Source organism: Anabrus simplex, chromosome 3 (genome assembly GCF_040414725.1).
Source record: "Anabrus simplex isolate iqAnaSimp1 chromosome 3, ASM4041472v1, whole genome shotgun sequence".
Taxonomy (NCBI): Eukaryota; Metazoa; Arthropoda; class Insecta; order Orthoptera; family Tettigoniidae; genus Anabrus; species Anabrus simplex.
Window position 1 is genome coordinate 30,213,302 of NC_090267.1, and position 27,418 is coordinate 30,240,719.

Consider the following 27,418-nt stretch of genomic DNA (forward strand, 5'->3'; position numbering starts at 1 on the left):
GAAACGATATTTCCAATTCCTTAGGTGCACATGGCCCTGAGTTCCACTCAACCTGCACCAGAACGAGTACCGGGTTAATTCCTGGGGCGCAAGGCGTCCGGGCGTACAGCTGACCACTCTACCCCACCTAGTGCCGAGGTTACGGATAGTGGAAAACTTTACCTTCCACCCCTCCAAGGGCCTTCATGGCCTGTACGGAGATGACTTTGCTTTGCTTTTTAAAGTGCATATATATCCGTATTAAACGCTTAAAAGTGAATTTATATCTATTTTAATTGCATAAATTGTATTTATAATAAAAATGTCAAAGATCCTCATATACCAACTGACTGGAAAGTAGCCGCATACAAAGCTATACACGAAATTATTCTAACAGAAGATAAAAAATTCTGTCACATCACCACCCACTCTGTAAAAAATGCCTGGAGTTGGACACACAGAGGCATAAACGTAAAACCTGTGGATGTGTCAAAATATTCTGGAAATGTTTTTGTTCTGTGATAAGACAGATGACAGGATGAGCTAATCCTAATGCAGCTTACATAGCAGCTTTAGAGCTAGATTTCGGTACGCAGCACTTGAAATTTGCGCAAACCTGGCTTGTCATGGGGTATCTAGATTATGTCCAGAAAAATGAACAGTGCTCTCCGAGCTCGTTCATCCGTCTTCTTAAAGATACCAGAAAACATGTACCACCGAGAGAGGAACGTCACGTTAAGGAACTCGAGAGTGTTTCATTGTAACAGTCGAATGGTCGTGCAGTGTTTTTCACGCAATGTGTTTTGTGCCAATGTTTTTCCCTTTATCTTTTCCCCAGTTAAAATGAATTCCCTAGAACAATCAAATACGAGGGAAAATGTAATATTTTCTTTCAAGGACAGAAGGACTTGTGACCAGTGAACATTATACTGTAATAAGTGATTGAGTGCTTTGCTTACTGTGTTACTGTTGTATGTTAATACTGTGTCTTGTTATTTGTGAGAAATACAATTATTACTAAAAAAATTAGGGCTGCAAACCTGTGAGCTTGCATCCGGGAGATAGTGGGTTCGAACACCACTATCGGCAACCCTGAACATGGTTTCCGTGGTTTCACATTTTTACACCAGGCAAATGCTGGGACTGTATCTTAGTTAAGGTCAGGGGCGCCTGCTCCTAACTCCCAGACCTTTCCCCTCCCATCGTCGCCATAAGACCTGTGTCGGTGTGATGTAAAGCAACTAGTAAAGAAAAGTTCTCCCGACCTACAAACCTCTCAACACACACTAACAAGCGGCTCTTACTCTTCATCACAGTCTGTGAATTCGGGGACGGACCGTGCTTGCGAGGGTTTGCCATCTGAAAATCAAATGCCAGAGGGGCACCAACAACTTCCTGCACTACAGTATTTTGAGTAGTTCCGTGTAAAGGGGGTCTGAATGTTAAGGGTTCTAAGAGTTCAGATCGCTAATGCTTATACAAACCTCACTGCAGAACTGTTGTGCGGGTAGAAGACATTTTAGGGGTTCTAATAGTTCAGACCGCTAATATTTATATAAATCTCACTGCAGTGCTGTTGTGCGGCTAGAAGACACTTTAGGGGTTCAGAGAGTTCAGATCGCTAATATTTATACAAACCTCACCGCAGATCCGTTGTACAGGTAGAAGGCACTTGCGCCTCGTTGAAGTATGGTTACATTGTAAATTTCGAAACCAACTTCCAACCTATCAGGTCGTGTTACGTACATTTAGTACGTGTTGAAGAGATGTTAAGTACAGAACAAAAATGGCCAACCAGACACCAGTGGGATCCGAACACACAACCTTCCGATTTCGCGTTGGTTGCTCTACCAATGGAGCTATGGTGGCCTAGGCCAACTTTGTTCTGTTGGAAAGGATCTAAGCTAGAGGTCTGGTAATACTACCATCACACTGTAGAGTGAGTTTAAGTTGACCGTTGAGGGCCAAGTCAATGAATATTGAATTTTCACGACCGCGTTGTAATCGAAACCGACGCGAAATCGGAAGGTTGTGGGTTCGGATCCCACTCGTGTTTGGTTGGCCATTTTTGTTCCGTACTTAACATCTCTTCAACACGTACTAAATGTACGTAACACGACCTAATAGGTTGTCTTGAACATTCAATATTCATTGTAAATTTGTTTGCTAGTTCGGGGTTCGAACCCACCAACTCCCGAATACAAGCTCTCAGCTTCACGTCCGTAATCGCACGGCCGACTCGCTCGGTTTTTGTGATGTAGACGATTCCTTGCTCTCTGTACCGCTTTGCAGTTTCATATTACTGCTGATGTTTGTGATCCCTTCCTTCCGGTATAAAAGGAAGCCAAGTGGCGCGTTAATACTTAAAAAAATACTGACAGATGTACAATGCCTGGAGACGAGCAAGTGTCTAAGCGGTTAGGTCACGTAACTGTGAGCTTGCATTCGGGAGATAGTGGGTTCAAATCCCACTGTCTGCAGTCCCTGAAAATCGTTTCCCATGTTCACACCAAGCAAATTCCGGGGCTGTACATTCATTAACGCCACGGTAGCATCCTCCCCACTCCTATCCATTTTATATCCCATCCTCGCCATAAGACCTATCTGTGTCGGTGCAATAGGTAGTGGAACGTTGCTGAAACGATCTCTATTACAACTTTATATACTTCCATATACTTTTACCTTATCATTGCATCGGAGAAAGGTGTAAAACAATAATTCTAAATACATGATGACATCTATATAAATTTCTTCCTTAATCCGTTTACCCTCCAGGGGTGGCTTTTCCCTCGGACTCAGTGAGGAATCCCACCTCTACCGCCGCAAGGGCAGTGTCCTGGAGCTTGGGACATTGGGTAAGGGAGATATAATTGGGAGAAGGACCAGTACCTCGCCTAAGCAACCTCACCTGCTATGCTCAACAGGAGCCTTGTGGAGGGTTGGGAATATTGGAAGGGATAGACGAGGAAGAGGGAAGGAAGCGCATGCTTAAAGAGCTCAGTTGTGCTGACAAACTTCCAGGCGTTTGAGCAAAAACGTGCCACACTGTTTGCTTTATGTTTACATTTTAGTGCCCGCAATGGAAATGGACAAACGTACAGTGCTTCAGAATAGACGCTCGAAATTTCTGCCTCCAACTTGATGATACAATTCGCATCGACTCAATAATGATTCACGTATTCCTTAAAAAATTCCGGGCGCTTCTCACACATATGCAGAAGTGGCGAAGGACAGGCGGAGTAACATTGTAGGGAACTAGAAATTATGCAAATGTTATGTATGTAATTGCTTTCAGGGAAGAGACGTGCTCATTGCGGTGTCCAGGAATCCAACAGGCAGGCCCCAGAAGTGCATATATTTATAACCTAATGAAGAGTAGCACACGGCATTCTCCTTTGCTAGAGTAGTTAATTGCATTGCTATTGGTCAACGTAAAATGAGATGTGACGTCATTCCCGGCACTGATGAGAATTAGACTGCGCTACCGACCTCGGTGGAATAAAAGGACAAGTAAAGGAAACAATGTGGTATATAGAACACCAATATTTTTCTATGAAACTTACATTAATGCAGAAGATGAAACAGGGCTGCAAGAAATTGTAGGAAATCTCAGTAATTCACCTTTCCACCACTATCCACACAAAACGCGCTGCTATCACCCGAACGACCTAAGCTAATCTCAGGCATAAGGTCGGGGTGTATACTGCCCGCACGGCAAGACGAATGGTGTATAATTCATTTTCTCAACACCAAGCAATTAGTGGTTATCTCAGTTCCAGGTTGGCATTCTAGTGCTAGACCGACCACGTCCTCGGCGAGAAGTAATCGAACGACAATCATTACGCATGTGGAATGTTTGCGATACGTGTGGTGACTGGAATAGAGGTAAGGCTTTTTCTGATGATGTTATAAATAAGTAGTGAATAACTACAAGAATGTAAGCGACTGAAAAAATACCTTGACAATGTTGTGAGATGGACAGCCGGCAATGGTATGATGATAAACGATGTTGAAAGTCAGATTGTGAGTTTCACTAATAGGAAATGTCCTCTCAGGCTTAATCACTGTCTTGATTGGGTGAAAGTCCCTTATGTGGATCACTGGATGTATATAGGTGTTAATATAAGGAATAAGCTTTATCGGGGTAATAAAAACGTATTGCAAATAAAGGGTAAAGATCTCTGCACTGCAACCGTTAGGGCTTTATCGTCGCATCAAATTAAGTATGAACTAGCTCTGAGCACATCGGGCGACAAAATGAAACTGGCCCCAAAAATTGGGCAACAAAAATGAGGCTTACATTAGGTATAATCAGGGCAATATTACTTAATTTGGTTTCACAAACAGATGTACAGATGGAACATTTCGATGAGAACCACCAGGAGTCACTTACCAGGCTTGAAGTCTCATCCTCCCTACTTTCATAAGATCACCGGCTGAATTCGTAGAGCAATATGGGTAATGGAATGTCCGATAAAGAAATAAAATAGGCACTATCTAAAATAATGAAAGTAGGATTCTATAATATGAGAGGAATATGCTAATATTTGTTAAATGAGAAGAATCTCCGTTCAAATATATATTCTAAACATATTTATTATAATGATATGAACCACACAAATAATGTTGTATCTCAACATATGAGTAAAAGAAACAATTAAACTGATACCATTATATACATTGTATGCCTTCTTTTCTTGAAATTGTCTTGGCATAATTAATTCTTGATGTACACCATTCGATCAACATACACTGATACATGATATTTAAAAAAAATGGATATTGAATTTATTTGTTAAACTCTCGTCACAAATGGATATTAAATATGGTTCCGGTACCTAGGATCGAACTCGAGACTCCGGGGTAAGAACCAGATATCCTTCATGTGTTAGTCATAAATGGATATTAAATAGTGTCCTTTGTCTACCGGTCATGATTTGGAGAAAAGAAAGGAAATTAAAACACAATATAAGCACATCTGATATACACACGAGATTGCATTGCCGAGTATCGAACATGTGACCCATTTGACCACGACAAATGTATATTTACATTGAACACTTACGATGAACATACACTCTGAACATATATGTGCGTATCCTGGGTTTACCTAACAAATTATATATTTAAAGAAAATCAGTCAGAGCTGGAATCAAACCCATCACCATATCATTTTGGGAAATAATAAAACACACAGAAACATATATATATATAAAAATATCAAATATATTAATATATATATATATATATATATTAATATGTTGCAGATATATTTCCCATGATACACAAAATAAACCCAGACCTTTAAATTTCATTTCAGCGTATATCATATCATTCGGGCATAATATCTGGTTAAATCTTCGCTCCAACATCATTCGAACCAACAGGCTTAGGCTTCCAAGGTAAAAATTTTTGGACTCCAATCAGAGGCTAAATTAATGTTTAGCACGAGAAGGGATCTATCCTTCACAAAATCCGGAAATTAACCGTGTTACTTGCAACGTATAATTAGAATGGGATTGAGATTACTTTGGTAAATGAAAAGAGCTTGGCCCGTTAACATCGCTTTGCTAGAGACTGCAAAGTTTGCTCGGCCTACGGTCGACCAGCATATACCTGTTCATCACAATAACAGCTGTGACTAGTCCTGGGTAAGAACCATAAATCATCCGTCACTCTCCCTTTCATTTCTCTTACATATCATCTCGGCTCATTGTCAAGTATGCACTGACTTGAAAGCCATTATTTCTTATTACTCGTTATCTGGCTATATATTCAGCCCAATTTTATATCTCACAACAGCTATAATTATTTATTCTTCTTTATCACTCCAACAACAAAACATGTTACAGCTTCGCCCTCTCATGTCTTGGCATCGTATCTCAATCCATTCATTTAATTCACAGAGAAAACCCATTATTTCAGGTTATTTATTCTCACAATTTCATATATAATTATAAATTAATTACACCTCGATTTGGATCAACTCCAATGATTATCTAATATTATCCGGGATTACAAATACCCGAATCTCAAAGTATCATTTATATCCAAACTACTCTGAAGATCTTTACCAGACGAAGAAATATAAATCTAGCTAACTTGCCGTTCTTCCCAAAGATAGTTCATATAAGCTAAGAACTTTGAAGTCTATATAATAATTCATGCAAATGAATTTGTGTTAAATAACAATGATTATCTTAAAAATCACTTGATGATCCTAACTAATAGTAATAAATCTTTCCCAATCATACGCGCATAATGTTCCCTACATATTTAATATTTAATTATGACATTATAATATTTACAAATATTATTATTACTGGCATGCATCTCTCGTGTTTAGGGTATATTAAAGTATGTACTTAACATTTGGTGAGTAAGGCTTGCTGTCATCTAGGGTACATCTTAGATCTTTACACGAACATGATGAATATTATTGTTCCTAGTACTCCTTGGTTCTTCTTCATACGACGATCCATGACTCGAACTGCTGTTTTCTCAGTTGAATTTCGGGACGATCCTTGTAAAGCTGATTGCAGGCACTGAGGCGCGACTCTTGCAGGCTCCGAGTCTTGGGTTCGACGACCACTCACGAACATACAGAAAAATGGAGAATGAGTTATCAAATACTGTTTTTTTGCACTTTCAAAGGGGGCCTACTTGTAACAAGATCCACTCTTAAGTTCAGACAGATTAACATAAGTAGTGATACGTTTGTAAAAATCACTGTTCATTCCCTGACCGTCACACAGACTATCACAACGAATGTCCCTGGAGGATGCGAATATTAATTTTGTCAAGAACAGTTATTTAATTTTTGGTAAATGTCACTTGTACTTAAATGCTCAGGAGCGGTGATAATTAGCCCCTGCATATATTAATTAACTGTCTCACCACGCTAAATAACCTGAAACGTTTGCCCCCCGTTGGTGATTGCACCATAAGTCATAATTAACTATCTTCGACGATTGTGATGTTGAAATGCCAAATTAAGGCTTCTATTCGGCAATTATGTACATTAACTTGTACCACACGGCTTATTCCGTAAATATATTTACATCACGTTGATGTGTTTCTTCAATGGCACAACACTTTGTACACTGATATCCAAGTAACTGATATCCAAGTCCGCTTCTGATATGTTGGGCTGCCACTATACAGACGACAATTAAGTAACGTGTTACCACTGCAGCTACACGGATGAGAATGAGATACAGTGTCTCGGTCCAGGCTATATTTATAACCTTCGGAAAAATGGTCAGGGGGGAAGTGAAATATGCCCCTGTTGGAAATGACAGTCCGGTAATCGAAGTTTTCGAACGACGTGAAAACAATCGAATTAAATCTCATGACCTCTACTTTCTTCTGAACATCTGTGAAACCAAAGCGATCAGTAGGTTATTCATAATTTCCAAAGCGTCCTTTTGGAAAATCATGCGTCATGTTTCATCATGCAATATCTCCCACTTTTTTCCACATGTTGTCAGATTTCAGTAGTCGCCTTTGATCTGCGTACTACTGTATGATAGGCGTCATTACTGATCCATATTTAAAGTATTGTGTTTATATGCATTGACAGTCAGCATAAAATACACTGGCTCGAATAGGACCTGATTTATAAATTTAGAAAAAATATTTCATATAGAAGTATTCTTCTTCTTCCTCTTTTTCGTAAATTATGGTGAAGTGGTACTAATGAATGCGGTGTTGAATTTATAGTGGGCATTTATTTTTCAACGGTTAACACACCTTAATTTGGCCCTGTCTCAAAAAGCCTCCATCTCCGTGCGTAGCGTTATCATCTCTTCTCACTCGCTCGGAAAGAGAGCGCGGTTTCAAGGTTAACAATACTACGCTGTCTTCTTCTCGTCACAGCGTAGGGAAACTGCTCCCTCCGGACTGGCGCGTCGCGGATCATACCCCGGTTAAGCATACAGAATGCTAACTACTGCGTTATATGTCACAGGATTTTGCGGAAAACGGCATATATAACTAGCCAGACCTCCTAACATCTCCATGGCATGATGGTGAACGGTCACAGCACATGGTTATGAGGGTATTATGATTATGGGATTATGAGACCCTCACTAGAATTACTTGAGTCCAGAACTGAAAAAATAATCCAAAAGAACAGCAACTATATTTGTTCTGGTGATTTCCGACAAAAGAGTATGGTTGCTGGTCGCTAAGTGGTATGTTCCGAGCTGTCAGTGGAGAGATGGCGTGGAATGACATTAGTAAACGAATAAGTATGAGTGGTGTTTTAAAAAGTAGATAAGAGCACAATATGAAGATAAAGCTGTAATTCAAGAGGACAAACTTGGGAAACGTTAGTTTATAGGGAGAAGAGTAAGAGATAGGGATAATTTACCACGGAAGATGTTCAACATATTTCCAAATTCTTAAAAATTATTTAAGAAAATACAAAATCAGGTAGGGAGTCTGCTACCTGGACGACTGCCCTAAATGCAGATCAGTGGTACGAGTGTTGGAGTACACGGGATAATATGAATGTTGCAACGCTGAGAGTGTTGCTCGTTAACGCTGGAGTGCCTGGGTGATAGGCAGCCAACACTACTCACCACAGACCTATGGTTCACAACACTTTGTATTTGTATCTCTAACACCACTTTAATTTAGGAAGCAAAGTTTGTATGCACCCTGGAGTGTTAAATTCTAATTGACTGAAATCACTGCACCCCACTGCTCATTCCTCGGGCCACATCATGTTCAGCTGACTGAGGAATGAAGAAGGAGCGTATGTCTGTTATAATAGCACATTCATAATGGCTAGAGGGCCGGTAATTACCCAGGCTATAATCGCCAGGAGGTTTTGGTTATTGATTCAGGATTACAGTGGACCTTATGTCTGCAATGAACACATCAGGCCACTATCTCGCTCTCTATTAAGGGTACGGCGGATTAAAGCTGAGCGTCGCGTAAAGTAGCACTATTCTGCTCATTGCACAGGCCGAACAGCCGGCGAACGATGATTTTTGGGCACTTAGGAATCAAATTTAGGCCTCTATAAATCTCAAAAACTAATCAGTTGTTACTACAGTATGGCCCAGAATGAAGAATATCCAAACTTGACAAAACTAAGGCGTGAGACAACCGGGGGTGTAGGTGTTTAATCAGACTTCAGTTTGACCTTTGGTAGTCACTGAAGTATGCATTGTGCGCGGCGGACAACAATGCCTGTGTGTGTGCTACAAAAGGCTTTTGTTTTGAAGCATTATTTCCGATCATACGGAAGTGGTCGATTAGTGGAACCAAGCTTAAGGACTAGAGATTGGCGGAATTCATCATTTCCCGGAACAGTTCACGTTGTTACTGTTCCAAAAAAGATACTATATTTTAGGCAGTTAAAAGTACATTTTATGCACTTATTATTACTATTATTAGGCAACATCGACCATGGTAACCCAGGATGGGTGTCCACTATAATCTATATCACGGTAGTTGTGAATGAACTTCCAAGCTCACCTGCGCTGTCACACGGTAAGGGTGTCCTCGCTCCACAGCACGGCTACAGTGAGAGGGTACCGAACTCACACACCGATACGTTAAACGTCCGACAACAAAATTTATCCGAACTTGAAAATATTTTCTTAACATCTACAAAAGCTGTAAATTGAGAGAGAGAGATGCATTTATTTCTGCTTCCCCCATTTGGAGATTGCCAAAAAGACAAATATTACAGGAAAATTTGATTAATAACTACAAGGATCATTTATAATATGTCCGTAAATGATAAATATATCATATTAAACCTTACTTAATACAGAAATGAAAAATGTGTATCAGTCAATAATTTTGAAATCCATGCGGGATTCCTTATAGGACAAAGACCCAGACAAAACTCTCGATCCTGTGGGCCAAAGGACAAATGTTGCTCCACTCGCTATCCTGAACCATCTTGTGCAGTTTTTCCGGTATATTACATTAATCTGGAAATTCCCATGTGCCAAAATTCTGCCAAGAAATTTGGTTTAAAAATGCTCGATTTTACTCAAAGTTTATTGGTGTAACTTAGATAATCCTTACACGAGCTAAGTTTCGGGATAGATGGTTCGAGATAAAGAGAGCTATAACCCTCTATTTACATAGATCCGCGAAAGACAACAAGCTCATTTTGTATTATAAAGAAGTACTAAATGTAACAAAGGAAAATAAAAGAACACAAATTAAACACTAATGTGCGGTACATGTTTGTCTCAGAACATACGATCTAAAAAGTTCCGAGAACGTGTGAAGTGGGCTTAACAAATCTACTGAGAACTAACAATAATTCATAGTAACAATCACATTTGATCTGCCTTTAGGGCAGTCGCCCAGGTGGCATATTCCCTATCATTTGTTTACCAAGCTTTCTCTAAAATAATTTTAAAGTAATTGAAAATTTACCAAAACTATCCTATGGTAAATTACTCCAATCCCTAACTCCTCTTCCTACAATCAAATATTCGCTCCAGTTTGTCCTCATGAATTCCACCTTTATCTTCATATTTTTATCTTAGCTACCTTTAAAGACACCACTTGAACTTATACATTTACTGATGTCATTCCACGCCATCTCTCGACAGACCGCCCGGAACAACCCGCTTAGTCGAGCAGCTTGTCTTGTTACTTCCAAGTCTTCCCAGCCCAAAGTTAGCGATATTTTCGTAACACTAGTCTTTTGTCAGGCATCACCCAGAACAAATCTTGCTTCTTTACTCGAAATCATTATCAATTCTTGAATCAAACAATCCTGGTGAGTGTCTCATACACTAGAACTAGGGATATTAACAGTGACATATACGCTCTCCTTAACATCCTAACTAAAATCTCTAAATTCTCTCATAACCGTTTATGTGATTACCCAAACAACGTCTTTCTTTATATTATAGCCCAGGTAGTTTACAGTGATTACCATGAATTACTGTCATCCCGCCAACACAGTAATTAAATCTGTGAGGACTTCTTTTCCTCGTTGACTTTTCGTCCCCTTTACCATCATAGTACTCTCTGCTGTCTGTCTCACAACTTTATCAAGGTTACAATCGTGTAACCTACGCATTTATTACTCCATACGGTACAACTTCATATGCAAAATATCCGTGTGTGTGATTCCAGTTCATTACCCATATCATTTGTATATGTAAGAAAACAGAGGTCCAATAACGCTTCTTTGCGGGTCCCCTTCTTAGCAATGACAGGATAAAATAATGCTTCACCTACTCTAATTTCCTCTTTTCTAGAAATTTAGCCACCCATTCAATCATGTTTTGTCGATTCAAGTATCCCTTATTTCTGTCAATAATACGAAAAATATATTTGCAATATGGGTTGTTATAAAAAGAATGTATCAGAACAGTTTGATTTACAATAACCTTCCTTCTGAGTTTCTGGTGATTCAGGACTTATAAAAGAAAGTATTTACTATACTTGTGTTCTTTACAGATTGAACATCATGGTGACATGGAAACATATAGTTTGCTGTCCGTGTATTGTTTCGAAATATCCTGTTTAACGGTGGACAGTGTTATAATACGTTCAGTTACAAAGGCGTACGTTTAAAAATATACAATGCTTTGAACTCATTCGAATACCTTTTTTTGGTGGAAAACAAACTAGGTCAGCTCCCGCCTACACTCAGCGAACTCTGTTCTTTGGAGGTTCGTATGTGTTATCGCTTACATCTGGAATATTAGCCTGCAGGCGTCGGCTTGTGTACAAAGGGTTGCTTACAATAGTCAACAAAACATACGGTGGTAATGAAAGGCTCGCTCACGGACTTACGGCCTTGTGAGTGCCACATGACATTTGAATGGTAACACCCAGAAAGTATATAATAATTACTCTTTATGGACTTGCTATAAAGTCATCTCTGCTCCCTTCTGTTTCACTGAAAGCCAGTTGATGTGGAAGTGCCTTGGAAACGTAGAGTAAGGGTTCTATACAGTGGGTTTCAATTCATAGAAGAAATGATAACGTAAATATTTTTCATTTCAACTTCTTTGTTTATTAAGTGAATAATTCGAAAGAATATTCAGAGATAATTCCTGTTCTTAAATACTATTACAATATTTCATAGTACTAATTTTATATTATCATTTTTAGATCCAGTTTCTTCAATGAATGTTAAGTGTTATCACTGCTGTTACGTAGAATTAACACGGAATTTAACAAAATGACCGTCTCCCATGGCTAAATGGTTAGCCTCTGATCCAGAGGGTCATGGGTTTCATTCCCGGCCGAGTCGGATATTTTAACCGTAATTGTTTAATTCTAATGGCTCGGGGGCTGTGTGTGTGTACCGTCTTCATCATTAGAATTCAACATAGATAGGCCCCCATCCTCACAGACACGCAGGTCGCCTGTAAGGTGTCAACTCGAAAGATATGCGCCAGGTCTCTTCGGAGGCCGGACCTAACTATTAATCAAGAATTGTTAACAATAACAAATTGTTAATACTTGTGTTTATTTTTAATACTTGTATTTATTTTTACAATCTGCTTTATGTGCCACCGGCACAGATAGATCTTGAGGCGACGATGGGATAGGAAAGGCTTAGGAGTGGGAAGGAAGTGGCTGTGGCCTTAATTAAGGTGCAACCCAAGCATTTGTATCGTGGGAAAATGGGAAACCTTGGAAAACCATCTTTAGGTCTGCCGACAGTGGGGATCTCCCGTATACAAGCTCACTCGCTCAGTCTCGTTAAACTGACATGCCACCAACTCTGTGTTAAACCTCTTAACACCTATCAATATTTTAAAGTGGTGGAACCTTGTAGACGTAAGTTTGAAGCTTTACTGCTGTATGGAGGCTATCTATAAAGCGATGACGGAAAAGGGCAATACATAGTATAGAAAAAGGAGTTTTTTCAGCTGTCAGAAGAAAGTTTTCTACAAAGTTGTCTAATTACCAAAGCCATAATGGGCAAGGTACTAGAATAAATTGAAAATAAGTTAGAGTTTCCCCACACATTGGAATTTATCAGTATCTCCAGTGGAGCAGTTGCTTATAGTTCTTAGATATTATGCTTCAGATCCATGAGGGAAAGATAAGAGTTGGGTAGAAATGTGCAATGAGTTTATCCTGCCATTGAAGTATTGGCAAGGCATTACATTATTTTCCCCGCAGTAAGAGAATGCCGAAGATCATTCAAGACTTACATAAATTATCGCACTTTCCCTGTGTTGTAGGAGCCTTAGATTGCACTATATAAGATTATATTTAAAGTTGTGATATAATCGTCCGTTCTTTTATTTTTCTAGCACACTATCATACTTTCAAATTAAATATTTAGCAACTTTAGCCTTGTATTCATTATAATAACAGTTTGTTGTCTCTTGCTACACATATTGGTGGTCTCCGCCAACAGTAATCTACAAGGAGTATCCGTGATGATGTTATAAACATGTGGGATATTGGAGGACAGCAAACGGATCAATTTGAGATAAGGAATCGTAGTCCGGAAACGTTTGAATCAAAAAGTTATTAATAACTCAAGTTGTTGAAAGTCCTCCTAAATGCAGCAGTGCACCACAGTGATGGTCTGAGATGTGCTACCCACGTTCCTGGAACACATGACACTTGCCCTTCGTCAACGGATGTGGTTCCAACACGATGGAGCCCCGCCTCACTTTGGACTGAGGATTCGTGAACACTGGGATCAGATTTTCCCTGCAAAGTGGATAGCGAGAGGACGTCTTGTTTCGTGGCCCGCTCGCACACGTGATCTCACCTTATTTGATGACTTCTTCTGGCGATATATGGAAAGCCTTGTGTATTAGACACCTGTCGAGACTGAAGAGGATCTCTTAGTAAAAATTCCCCCTGCTTACGATGCTGTTCAGACGACACTGGGGATATTCGAATGGGTACGACAGAACTTTGTGGGACGATGCCGGGGGACGCCATTTCGAACATTTGTTTTAAATGAGCAACTTGTGAAACTTGTGCAGGTAATCGAATTTTAATGAGTAGAATTTTGCTTAACTTTTGACTCGATCGTTTCCGGTTCCTTATCACAAATTGATCAATTTGCCATCCTCCGTTATCCGTGAAAGTTTGTACCATCATCATTATACAATCTGTATAATAATGTCAACCATGCGGGATATAATACAATTACAATATACTGTTCTGAGCGCTGTATGTAAGGAAACAAAAGACACTAATCGCCAAACGCATTCGGAAATGTTGGAAATGTATTCGTGAATCAAGGACTTTTTAATATTAATAAAATTAATTTAATTAAATTAATAAAATTGCTAGTTAAAATTTGTTAAATAAAATTTATCACACAGCTGAATAAACCGGACATTATTATTATTATTATTATTATTATTATTATTATTATTATTATTATTATTATTATTATTATTATTATTATTATTATTATTATTATTATTAGTAGAGGACCCGTGATTCTATGCAGCATTCATTATAAACAGTTGTAAAAACTCGCCTTGATATGTTTTTCATAGTCTTGTTATTTTACCTGGTCATTTCAATGCTTCCATGACATTTAATACGAAGAGCGTTATGGTATGCCCCAGTTCATAGTCTGAATTAATCCAATCCGGCCGCCTTTTTTGATAAAAATCTATCCATATATTTGACTCTTTAATCCTTCAGTTCTTTATGTAAAGTTTGGCATTGTATCATTGTATTTTAATCGTAGTTCTATAAAGAACGGTTGTCTTATGAACTCATATGTCAGTAGTGAAGGAGCGTTTTTCGCCAAGCGTGGAGCTTTCTTTAAGATACATGGCCTTCACTCTTTCTAGTGTAGCTAGGTTATCCTTTGGTAGGTGTTCTCAGATAATGTCTAAGGCGTATGTCATGATGGGATCTGTTTGCAGGTAGAGTTTTCTTTCTCAGCAGCATGTAGGTTATTAGGAATGTTGTGGCATCTGTTGAATATAACTGGACGCTGGGAACACTTAGAGAATTAAAGGTATCTAGCAGGGAATATTATTCTCGCGTGATCAGAGGAAGTGTATACTCTCTGAATTGACAGGTAGTAATAAAACATGGCTGCATACATTTACATTACTAAGGATGCAATCCACATATATCAATGTATTAGTGAAAGTGTTAGAATGTATAGCGGGTTATGCTAAACCTTCACCTGCAATTATTGGAGTGATGATGTAATGATCTGAATTTTTGAATACTCAAAGTTGGCTGAACTTACAGACCTATTAATATATCATGATTTGCCGTCAGGTAATTTCAGAGAGAATAAAACAAATTTGAAGTAAAACGGTCCAATAGAACGGACCGACGGATTTTTCGAATCTGTTTTTAGTGAAGTCCTTTAATACATAGCTTATTACCAATACGAATTTGGACTCGCAGTCTCTCTAGAATTAGCGTGGGCGGATTCGAGTCGACCATATTCGGACACCAGTGTACGTCATCTGTGCATACCAGGACAGGAAAAGAACATATCCTTGCTTCTATTCTTCTCCGTATAGCGGAAGAACTTAGTTATTTGTTCACGATAATTAGAATAACGTGGTGGGTTCATTTATTCGCATTGTCGTCATCCATAAGGACCTGTGCTCAACCATACGTCTTTCAAATCGAAGACGCTTATTTCATTTCGATCATTCCACAAAGATAGGTATAGAGCCTTCCATAAGTTTCTGAGCCATGGTCATCCATTAGTACTTCACATCACAGCCTGCACGGTTGGTAGGCAACATGGCGTCACACGTTTAGTATCGCTAAATTCGTGATGCAAATGTTCAGATGATCCCGCAGCCATAATATATATTAGTGTCGACATTGGTGGGCTGTCCCCAGTCAGACACGACATCGTGCAATGCACACCGATGTTTTGAAACGTAGCAAACATCACAATAAAAGTTGGAGTTCAAGAGGATAAATTGGGGCATATATTCATTTATAAGGAGAGGAGTTTAAGATTGTAATAATTTACCAACGGGGTGTTCAATAAATTTCCAAATTCTTGCAATTATTTAAGAAAATACTTGGTAAACAACAGCTAGGGACTCTGCCACCTGGGAGACTGCCCTAAATGCATATCAGCGGTGATTGATTAACTGATTGATAGATAGATAGATAGATAGATAGATAGATAGATAGATAGATAGATAGATGATAGATAGATAGATAAATAGATTGATTGATTGATTGATTGATTGATTGATTGATTGGTTGATTGATTGATTGATTGATTGGTCATCGATCGATCGATCGATTGATTGATTGATTGATTGATTGATTGATTGATTGATTGATTGATTGATTGATTGATTGATTGATTGATTGATTGATTTTCTTCAGCTACCCAAAGATGCGAACATTGCATCGGGAGGTATTTGGATGTGATTGAAGAAAGAAGGTTTGAATTGTTCGCACACGTTGAAACGATGAGATGTGATATAATTCCGAAGATATTGCTGAACTGGAGAGTTGAGAGTAAGATGTTGTTTTTTTGAGTCATTAGACTGGTTTGATGCAGCTCTCCACGCCCTCTATCCACGCTTTTAATTTCTACCAAACTACTACATCCTACATTAGCTCTTATCTGCTTGTCATATTCATACCTTGGTCAACCCCTACCGTTCTTTCCACCTGTACTCCCCTAAACAAACTAAGTGAACAAGTCCTGGTAGTGTTAAGGTGTGGCCTACCATTCTCTCTCGTCTTCTCGTCAAATTTATTCGAATCGATGTGATTCAGTATCCCTTCATTCGCGATTCGATCTATCCATCTCACATTCAACATTCTCCGGTAACACCACATTTCAAGAGCTCCTAATGTATTTCTTTACTTTCTGAGCGAGTTATCGTCCTTGTTTCACTTCCACACAATGCCACGCTCGAGACGAAAGTCTTCAAAAACATCTTTATAATTCTTGCATCTGTTTTCGAAGTGAGCAAATTTCTTTTCATTAGAAAGGCCTTAATTGCTTGTGCTAATCTGCTGTTTATATCCTCCTTACTTCTGCCACCGTTAGTTATTTTACTACCCAAGTAACAGTATTCATGTACCTCCTTTAAGTCTTCATTTCCTAGTCTAATGTTTCCTGAATCATCTGACTTCGTTCGACTACACTCTATTAATTTTGCTTTGGCCTCATTTATTTTCATCTTGTACTCTTTACAGAAGAGCCTCCGTGGTTCAGAGGGCAGCGCGTCGCCCTCTCACCGCTGGATACCGTGGTTACAATCCTGGTCACTCAATGTGAGATTTGTGCTGGACAAAGCCGAGGTGGGACAGGTTTTCCTCCGGGTATTCCGCTTCTCCCTGTCATCTTTCATTCCAGCAACACTCTCCATTCTCATTTCATAGCATCTATCAGTCATTAATAAAATCACTTTGGGAGTGGCGACCCCATCGTACTAATAGCCTATACATGATTCATTCATTTCTTTCCTGACCCGGTCAATGACTGGAAAGCAGGTTATAGGTTTTCATTTTCACTCTTTACAGAAGGCTCTGTACATAGTATTCAGCAATTTCTCTAGATCTTCTGAAGACTCGGATAAAATAACAGTATCGCGGGCAAATTTCAGGGTTTTGATTTGCTCTCCTTTGATTGTAATTCTCTTCCCAAATTCTTCTTTGATTTCCCTTACCGCCTGTTCTGCGTAAACATTGAATACTGTAGGAGGAGAGGCAAACTGCAGCCTTGCCTCACTCCTTTCTGGATTGCTGTCAGAAACTCAAATATCCTGGTGAAGGTAACATAATGCGTGGAAAATATAGGAACACAAGGATATACGGTGTAAGGAAAATAGTGTATAGAGGAGGTTGAAGTGAGGAAGATACAGAAAATATTCCGTCGCTGCCGGGACAAAACCTCCTATTGAAATATTTTTGCTTAGAATTTTGGTCGGTAATGTTCTGTCATCTAAGGTGCAATATTGTGTGAATGTGGTCAAGGCATTCTCGCTCTTCATAATGTATGTGCTGCAGGTCAGTATATCTCCAACAATATTATCACATAGGAGGTTTTGTCCCGGCAACGACGATATGTTGTGAGGAATTAAATTACTGTATATGGACTCATGGAGTGTAGAAAAAAGTCCATTTTGAAGATAATTACCAATCGGCGAACCTGAAGACGGTTTTCCGTGGTTTCCCATTTTCACACCAGGTAAACGCTGGGGCTGTACCTTAATTAGACCACGGATACTTCCCTTCCACTCCTACTCCTCCCTTATCTCATCATCGCCGTAAGTTGTATCTGTGCTAATGTACCAGGCGGCTCGCGAGCACCGTATTTTTTTTCTGCTTATAAAGGTTACGCATGCACAGATGTTGAACTGGATGTCTACTAACTGATTTCCACAGGAGCGCTACTACCAGCAGGCAGGTTACGTCAGAATATGAAGAGGTAACAACCGGACAGTCGCTCGCAACATGTTCCTCAGCGCTACCCGTCTCATGCAACTCCCTGCATTAGTAAACCTCATTTCCGACAGCATAGTACTAGTCTAGTGTACGGTACAGCAGCATTACATGTGCTGTTTGCATATCGGCAATGGCTAGTGTGTTCAGCAACACAGACATCACTTTAAGGTATGAAGAATCTGGCCGAAGCTCGCAGGCGGTATGCGCAAGAGATTCCAAACAGACGTCTGCCTTCTACAAACGTATTTTGCCGAACAGTATTAGTTTTTGTTTTATAGAAACAACTTTTCTATAGAGTCGAATGTCTACACGTGTATAAATTAATGTTATTAAATTTTCTTTTCTGCATCTGTGACGTGTTTACAAATGCACCCTTTATGGGACGTGTGCAGAAAGAGGACTGCTATTTGCTTCACAGCATCCGAAATACAGGACGTTGTAGCGCTCCTCCGAAAACAAGTGAACCAGGCATCCCGTGCATCAGTACTTCATGTGGGATATTTGTAAGTAGAAAGTATTATTTATAGCATATTAAGTGAAGTCTTGGTTTTTAGAGTTACAGAATAACATTTCAGTATTTAAATTCTTTTAATTCTTGCTATAATAATCCTCTTTGTACAATATCAAGTAAGAAATTGCGGAGAGGAGCCGAGAAAACACCCTGTAGACATTCAACTTCAGTATTTATATTCGCGGAGCAAGAGCTAGGCTGGAAAATAAATCACCCACACGTTTGTTTGTACGAGAATAATGAGCTGCTCTCGCGAGCATTGTACATTTATCACGCTTCCAAGACGTAATATTTTAAACTATTGTGAACCTTTCCACATTCTTTACGCTTGCCTTAGCTTGAAGATATATGAAAATGTGAAATGAATTGTAGCGGGAGTTTATATCCTTTTAAGTAATCATCAAACTAACTACTTAAATTAGTTCAGGATATGTGATTTCGTGGAAAAATCAGTGAGATGTGAAGTTCCGCTGCAATACTCAAAGAGCCGTAGAAGTATAAAGGCATTTTATCTTCTGATACTGTTACGAATAAAACTGCGTCTGTTTTATGGTTCTAATTTATTTCCGTATGACTCAATTAAGTCACACTCAATTCTATTCAAGTATGAGTGACTAAACTCAACTGATTTCTACCTATTTACAAATTATTCCTTTCCTCCTCACTGCGCATGATCTGTCAGGTGGCCTACCTAGACGGTCTACTTTTCACTTTCGCTCCTTCAAGCTCAGTCACTGCACACACAACAGCTGCTCGCGGATAGGTTAGAACTCAGGCCTGCAGATTCGCATAACACACAATGACTGTTTCGCCGTTCGAATGCAGAGAAAATCCGCCTCTCATACAATCAACACAGCCAATTCAAAAACAATGGACATATAACAGCAACAACTCAACAGTGCTAATCAACACTTCAATGAGTAATGAACCGAAATCAGAGATAAGGCTTTTGGCGGATGATGTTATACTGTGTAGAGTACTAAATACGTTACAAGATTATGAGCAACTGAAAATGACATCCATAATGTTGTGAGAAGGCCCACAGGTAACGATATATTGATAAACGGGGTTAGAAATCAGGTTGTGAGTTTTAAAAATAGGAAAAGTCCTCTCAGTTTTAATGACTTCGTTGATAGGGTTAAAAATTAGTTTTTGAGTTTTACTAGTAGGAAAAGTCCTCTGAGTTTTAATTAGTGTGTTTATGGGTTGAAAGTTTCTTATGGGGACCACTGTAAGTATCTAGGTGTTGATATAAGGAAAGATCTCCATTGGGGTAATCTCAAAAACGGGATTGTAAATGAAGGGTACAGCTCTCCGTACATGTTTATGAGGATATTTAGGATTTGTAGTAAGGATGTAAAGGAGACGCCATATAAGTCTCTGGTAAATCCCCAACTAGTGTACGGTTCCAGTGTATTGGACCATCACCAGGATTACTTGATTCAAGAAATAGAAAAAATCCAAAGAAAAACAACTCGATTTGTTCTGGGTGATTTCCGACAAAAGAGTAGCGTTACGAAAATGTTACACAAAGTTTGGCCTGGGAAGAGTTGGGAAATAAGAGACGAGCTGCTCGACTAAGTGGTACGTTACGAACTGTCAGTGGAGAGATGGCGTTGAATGACATTAGTAGAAAAACAGGTTTGAGTGGTCTTTTTAAAAGTAGGAAAAATCACAATATGAATGTGGAATTCGAGGGAACAAATTGGGGCAAATATTGCTTTATAGGAAGGGGAGTAAGGGATTGGAATAATTTTCCAAGGGAAATGTTCAATTAATTTCTAAATGCTTTGTAAATATTTAAGGAAGGTAAGGTAAGGGTTATTCTGCCCGAAGGCAGGTCCGAACCTCCGCAGAGGTGTTCCTGAGCCGGAGTTTACGTGCGGTAGGGTGGCCAGTTCCTTTCCGCTCCTCCATTCCCTTACCCCCACTAACAGCGCGTGGCAACCCATCCAACTCCTGACCACGCCCAATGTTGCTTAACTTCGGAGATCTCACGGGATCCGGTGTTTCAACACGGCTACGGCCGTTGGCTTATTTAAGGAAAGACTAGGTAAAACAGATAGGTACCATGCCGGCATTTACCTGGAGGAGAAATGGGAAACTACGGGAAACCACTTCGAAAATGACTGAGGTAGGAATCGAAACTCGCTATACTCAATCGACCTCCCGCAAGGCTGACTGGACCCCGTTCTAGCCCTCGTATCACTTCTCAAATTTCGTGGCAGAGCCGAGTCTCTGCGACTGGCAGCTAATCACACTAACCACTACACATCATAGGTGAACGGATGATGTATACGCTGTTCCTTAACCTATCATTTTCTGAAATTAATTATGAAGTATGTGAGCCCGCCTGGTGGCCATGATCGTTAAGGCGTGAGGTCTACACGGTCTGTCACTTGTTCGAGACCTGTCGAAAAATGTTATCACCATCAGAATGTCGGCCGGCAGGGTAGTACGGTATACAATTTTTAACTACTAGATTGCGTGTCGAAAGCCTAGATTCCATTCCAAAGCTTTCGAGTGAGGGCATATGACGCTATAGATGGTGATTCATTGCGGGATGAAGACTTTAGGCCTCGAACAGACCCATTGGTGCTATTCAATAAGAAAAGGCTATCTGCCAACACCGGGTTTCACTCTGCTCCTACCATCATACGAAGGTTTACCTCACTTCATATACGACCCCGTAGGGAAACGGAACAAGGGTTGGACACACCATAGTGTTTCTAACTTTAAGATTTTTCGTCCTTCAAAACCACTAATTGTAACACATACAACGCTATAATAGACCTTTAAAAAATCCATACTAGTAAACAAAGAATCATATGTTTCTTTCTACAAGAAAATCCTCAGATTCTATCAAATCATTTTAAATAATGCGGATATATATAATATCGTTTACGTTGTGTAAACATGTCAACGATTGAGAGTTGGTGATATTATGAACAAATAATGATTGTATCAGTATTCAACAGTCGCCGTATTAACTTATTAAAATACTTCTGTAATTTTCTGAGCTGCTAACGTGTATTCTGTTGCCTTAAATCACAGCGCCCGGACTGTGGTCTTGAAGGAGTTGAGTGGAAAGTTCCTGTGGGCATTGCACTCTGTTCCGTGGAGAGGGCGGGGGAGGTAGGGGAATGTTGTGGATCCTGGCTTCTGACCATTGGAGAGAAGAGAGGGTTATTTTGCTTCTTCATATTATAATAAGTTTAATGTATTTTGCAGCAAATATAAGTTAATGATGTTGATTAAATAAAATGTGGCATTCAATTACAGAGTATCTTATAAGTCAAGGCCTCTCAGGGTGCATGCGCCTGGTGCATGCACTGTGCACGGTGCAACAGACGACTTCGCTTGGTTGACCAGAGTGCAGATCCCCACTCCTCAATTTGGAGCAATAGCGCTGTCTCTCTCTTTCCCCACGCCTATCTCGCTCGCTCCCGCTGTCTCCCTCTTCCTTACTTGCTCCGTAGCGCTCCAAATCCGAGCTGAGTTGAGCCGAGCTTAGCCGAGTAGCCCAGAGACGAAGCGTTTGTCCGAGCCCATCCGAATGGGATCGATGCAATGTGCACAGGAACTCTGCTCGGCTGTTTGCACGCGTGAGATTTTGGGCGTTTGAGAGGCCCTGTTGTAAGTGATAAATGATAACCTACAATGTTCTCTAGAGTGGCAAAAAACGGTGCATAAATTCAGAGAATTTACCACAAATAAGAATATCTTTAAGCCACATTCCAGACATACATGTCCGAGATTTTCTGCTCTGAGATTCATTAAGCGCTAATGCCAAGAGTGTAAATGTTGTTCAGGTGAAAATTAAGTAGGGCAAAAGGGGGTAATTTTATACCTGTATGTTCATTTCTGTTGGCTGGGTTACCTTTTGCACTTTAATTTTCGATTGTTTCTTCAATATTCAAAGGATCGCTTTTGTTATCGACTCTGTTCTGTATTAAGGGTTAGGGGAGGGGTAGGAGGTTATTTGGGGGAAGTGTTGTGTGGCACTGTTCTGTCTGTTGAAGAGGGTAGATATAGTGTTGATTCTTCATGCGCTTACGTTCTAATGCATTTTTATGCATTAGGGAGAAATGCAGCTAATATTTTGATAAAATAAACCTATGGAATGCATTTAGAGAGTACCTTGTAAGATGTTATTTTTAGCGATAAATGATAACCGTAAAATGCATGTGTTATAATTTGTGACCTTGAAATTCTGAAGAGCGTTACATTTACATGACCTCTTTCTTAATTACTAATTACACAATAGTGAATCATGCGAGAAAAAATTCACCTATTGCCCTGTCTGGTAAAATCACAGTGATGTATGATGCAACACGCTTATCTCGTCGTCTAAGAAGGCCCAGTGCCTGAGACAACCGTCTCATGCGGCGGTTCATGTGGTATGTAAATACTGCACAGGCTATTGACGAATACTCTTGAATTCTGCCATAGGACTTGTCGGACCTACATAACCAGATTCTTTAGAATTATTTGGTCGACAAATGCATACATCTAGAGTTGAATATTTTAGTGTGATGTACTTACCCATCAACCAGAGGAGCCTCGTGAAGAATTCTCCGTACCGCGTCTAGGCGGGCCTCCAGGTGCAGAGCGAAAGCCACCCGCATGACAAGCCCGTGTAGGAGCCAGAGCACCAGGCGCATGCTCGAGCCTGCGGAGCAACACAGTCATTTACTGATGGATGGAACATGGTTTGTAAATAAAAATATACATGAATCAATTAGACAATTACAGACACACCTACAGAGGTTTGATGCCAATAATAATTGAATATCACCAAATTTTCTCGACGGGGTCAAACTGGAAGGACATTTCGAAATTGGAACTCAGAAATAAGACAGTGCGAGTATTGAACTAAAAGCGTTTTTTCCTCCCACTGACCACTTGTTCCAATGCCATGACGTGTGTTATTTAATAAAACCAAATTCATCCCCGTACAAGCCATGAAGGCCCTTGGAGGGATGGAAGGAAAAAAGGCTTCCACTATTCGTAACCTCAGCACTTGGTGGGGTAGAGTGGTTAGCTCTACGTCCGGCCGCCTCTGCTCTCAGAATTAACCTGGTACTCATTCTCTTGTAGGCTGAGTGAACATCAGTGCCATCTACACCTCCGGAAGGGGAAATCTCGTTTCTTAAATGTTTCGACTTCTTGACGGGGAATCGAATCGACGTTCCTCCGGGTGAACCGAGCACGCCTTACTGCCTCGTCCTGGCAGCCCTTTTATCTTGTTTAAGTGAACTTACATTTTATCTGGAAGTCGAAATGAATTTTTAATTCGAACTGGAATAAAGTTATGAAGGAATTTTCAAGTCGTTACGGAAGTAATTCATACACAAGAACCTCCTTTTATCCGGATTAAGTCGGACCGGAACTGATTCGGATTATCGAAAATCCGCATAATCCATAAAACTAAAAAGCAAATACAGTACATGTTATATAATCTATTAACATACGTTCTACAGTAATGCATTTTGCAATTGTATACAAAATATAAGAACACTTTTCTTATACTTACGACTCTGTTTTATGCACTAAAATAATGTCTGAAAAATTTCCTGGTTATAGCGTTCGCTCGATCACGAAGACGGTTTACTAACATCAGTTTGTCCAGCGGCATTGTTGTCCTTTGTTTCTTCTGATTAATTGCCGGTTTCATTTTCGAATTTACCATCAGTGAATTAATTGTGTGTTGCATTCAGAAGATCGTGGGTTTGAATCCCACCTCGGCCGTCCTGGGAATGGTTTTCCACGGGTTCCCATTCTGAATTCTAATACCTTCGATAAGGTAAGGTAAGGGTTATTCTGCCCGAAGGCAGGTCCGAACCTCTGCAGAGGTGTTCCTGAGCCGGAGTTTACGTGCGGTACTGTGGCCAGTTCCTTTCCGCTCCTCCATTCCCTTATCCTCCACCAACAGCGCGTGGCAACCCATCCAACTCCTGACCACGCCCAATGTTGCTTAACTTTGGAGATCTCACGGGATCCGGTGTTTCAACACGGCTACGGCCGTTGGCGTATCTTCGATAGACCTTGGCCAAATTACTTCCAATTTCTGTCTTTAGCTACCCTTGGCGGAAAGACATTCAACAAGAGTCGACGCCATAAAAGAAATACTGCACAATAAAAGTATTTTTTTTTTTATATTTTCGATCCGGATGGACGAGGTTCTTGTGCAGCAATTACGGCGTGTGGCCTCCAGAGAGACCTCATGCAGGTTTTTCGAGTCGACACCTGATGGGCGACCTGCGCGTCTGTGAAGATGGAGCGTTACCCAACCCTCGAACCATCGAAATTGTCTGTTGAAAGTTAAAATCCGCGATCCGGCCGGGATTTATACCCATGACCCCTTGGAACAAAGGCCAGAATTTTAGGAATTTAGCGGACAATTCATACTAACACACAAAAGTCAAAGGGCACGGATGTAAAAATGGAGGTCTATCTCCACCCTTTAGTCCCACTTTATAGTATGGGGTGGGAGATTATGTGAGGCGATTTTGTATGGCATGTTTTACGGCCGGATGCTCTTCCCCAATTGAGGAGCTAATGAAGATGAAATGAATGATGACGAATAAAATGGGTGAGGAGGTGGAAATGGCTGTGGCCTATGAATACCTTACTACTGAAATGTTTCCATTCCTGCCCTGAAGGGGGAGGCGGGCCTCTTGAACGGTGACGCCGTCTCTCAGACCGGGAGATTTGTTGCGGTGAAAGAGATGTGCGGAGAAGGTGATGGGGTTGGCGGCCGTGGCCTATCTAGGAACTCTCCCTGCATTCGCCTTTATGCAGGAGAATGGAAAACCACGGAAAGTCATTCTCAAGACAGCCGCCGGTGACGACCGGCCCCTCCTCTGCTCGGTTGATCGGACGGAGTGCAGAGCTGAAGAGTTGAAGCCCACTCTGCAACCGCCAGGAACTGTGCCGACATTTAACCGGAAGTGAAAATGGAAGAAAACAGCGAACAATTCTCTAACCGGAAGGCCGAGGTTCGGTTCCGGTTGAACCCGAGTAATAATGATTATGGTGATAATAATATATCCGCAGCCTGTTTCTGGTCATTTGACCGAATCAGGTATTGAATGAGGGAAGTCCCATTTTGTGGCGAGGATAAGAATTGTGCCTGTCGCACTCCTCTGGAGCAATAATTAATGATTGACAGACGAAATGAAATGATATTGGGGAGTGTTGCTGGAATGAAAGATGACAGGAAAAACTGAAGTACCTGGAGAAAAACATGCCCCGCCTTCGCATTGTCCAGCACAAATCTTACATGGAGTGATCGGGATCTGAACCACGGAATCCAGCGGTGATAGGCTGGCACGCTGCTGTATGAGCCACGGGGACCGAGTTAGAATAATCACCTGAAAAATCCTATGGTGTGAGGAAGGTTACCTGATGGTGGTGGTAGTAACTACTGTTTTAATAACTGCGCAGCTAACATTAATGAGAGGAAGAAATTGGAGGAGGTCTGTCCTTCGATGGAACAGGGGAACGGCATAAGAAAGGGAAGGCCGTAAGGGGGTGTGAAGGTGGTGGTGATGGTGGTTAATCTTTTAAGAGGAAGTAGAACTAGGCAACCATACTCCATATAACACTAATCAGAGAGAAAAAATGGAAGGGATCCGATACTTCGAAAAATGCAGATATCGGCCAAAGAAAGACAAGAGCCACGAAGAACGTGAAAATAAAAGACTGCCTAGCGTCGGGGTCGGAACATAACAAGAGTTAACTAATGGAGGTCGGACAGGAAAGATGAAATTGAGGAAGTGGAAGCAATACCAGAGTACCACGGTCCCTCGTTTTGCCGCCTCTCATGACGGGGAGAGTACAGCGTGGATGTATTCCACTTACACCGCCCCCTCTCACAGAAGATAGGATGTTTTAGCCGTGCCTCCGACCCGCCTACACGGTGTTTGTGTTTATTCAATACCCACACCTTGATATCCACACAACACACCGTGTACTACCCTGCAGTAAAACACGCATACAAATGGTAGCAGGGGGGGCATCCAGCCGAAAAGCACGGCACGCAGTTCCGGTTTCCTTGCCATCTCGCAGTGTAAACTGGATTTTCGAACATTCCACGCAGGTGGTCTGAGGGTCTGTAAAATATATATACATATATTATTATTATTTTACATCGTTATGCCCTACTCAGGAGCACGGTTGAACTTGCTTAGCTGATGTGTTGGCCTTCTTTTCCTCCCAAATTCTCTTCATCCTCTCGTTGAGCTTCTTCCTTCGTTCTTCTGTCCAGGTTATAGTAGCTCTGGTGTTGGGTTTGTCTTAAAAGTGGTGATTGTCGATTTTGGTTCTGAATTTACATCTGTCCTGTACAATGTCTTCTGAGATGTTGATTTCCTGGAAAACTGTTTCAATTTCACGAAGCCAGCTGTTCTTGGTTTTTAATGAAAGGGCCAGGTTGAGAATTCTTTTAGTTAGCCTGATAGTGTTCATTTGTTATTGTTTATGATATGTTTTCTATGTTCTGGTAAATTTCATTGTTACTTCTTTCTTTCCAAAACT

At 40.4% G+C, this 27,418-nt stretch overlaps 1 protein-coding gene across 1 annotated transcript in view; it reads right to left on the minus strand.

The window, feature by feature from the left end:
* LOC136866973 (dipeptidase 1) overlaps positions 1–23,541 on the minus strand; it is a 411,985-nt gene extending 388,444 nt beyond the window's left edge. The window contains exon 1 of the mRNA XM_067144065.2: positions 23,423–23,541. Within this exon, the coding sequence (XP_067000166.1) occupies positions 23,423–23,541 (119 nt within the window). The remainder of the gene's footprint in view (positions 1–23,422) is intronic.
* Positions 23,542–27,418: the final 3,877 nt, after the last annotated feature.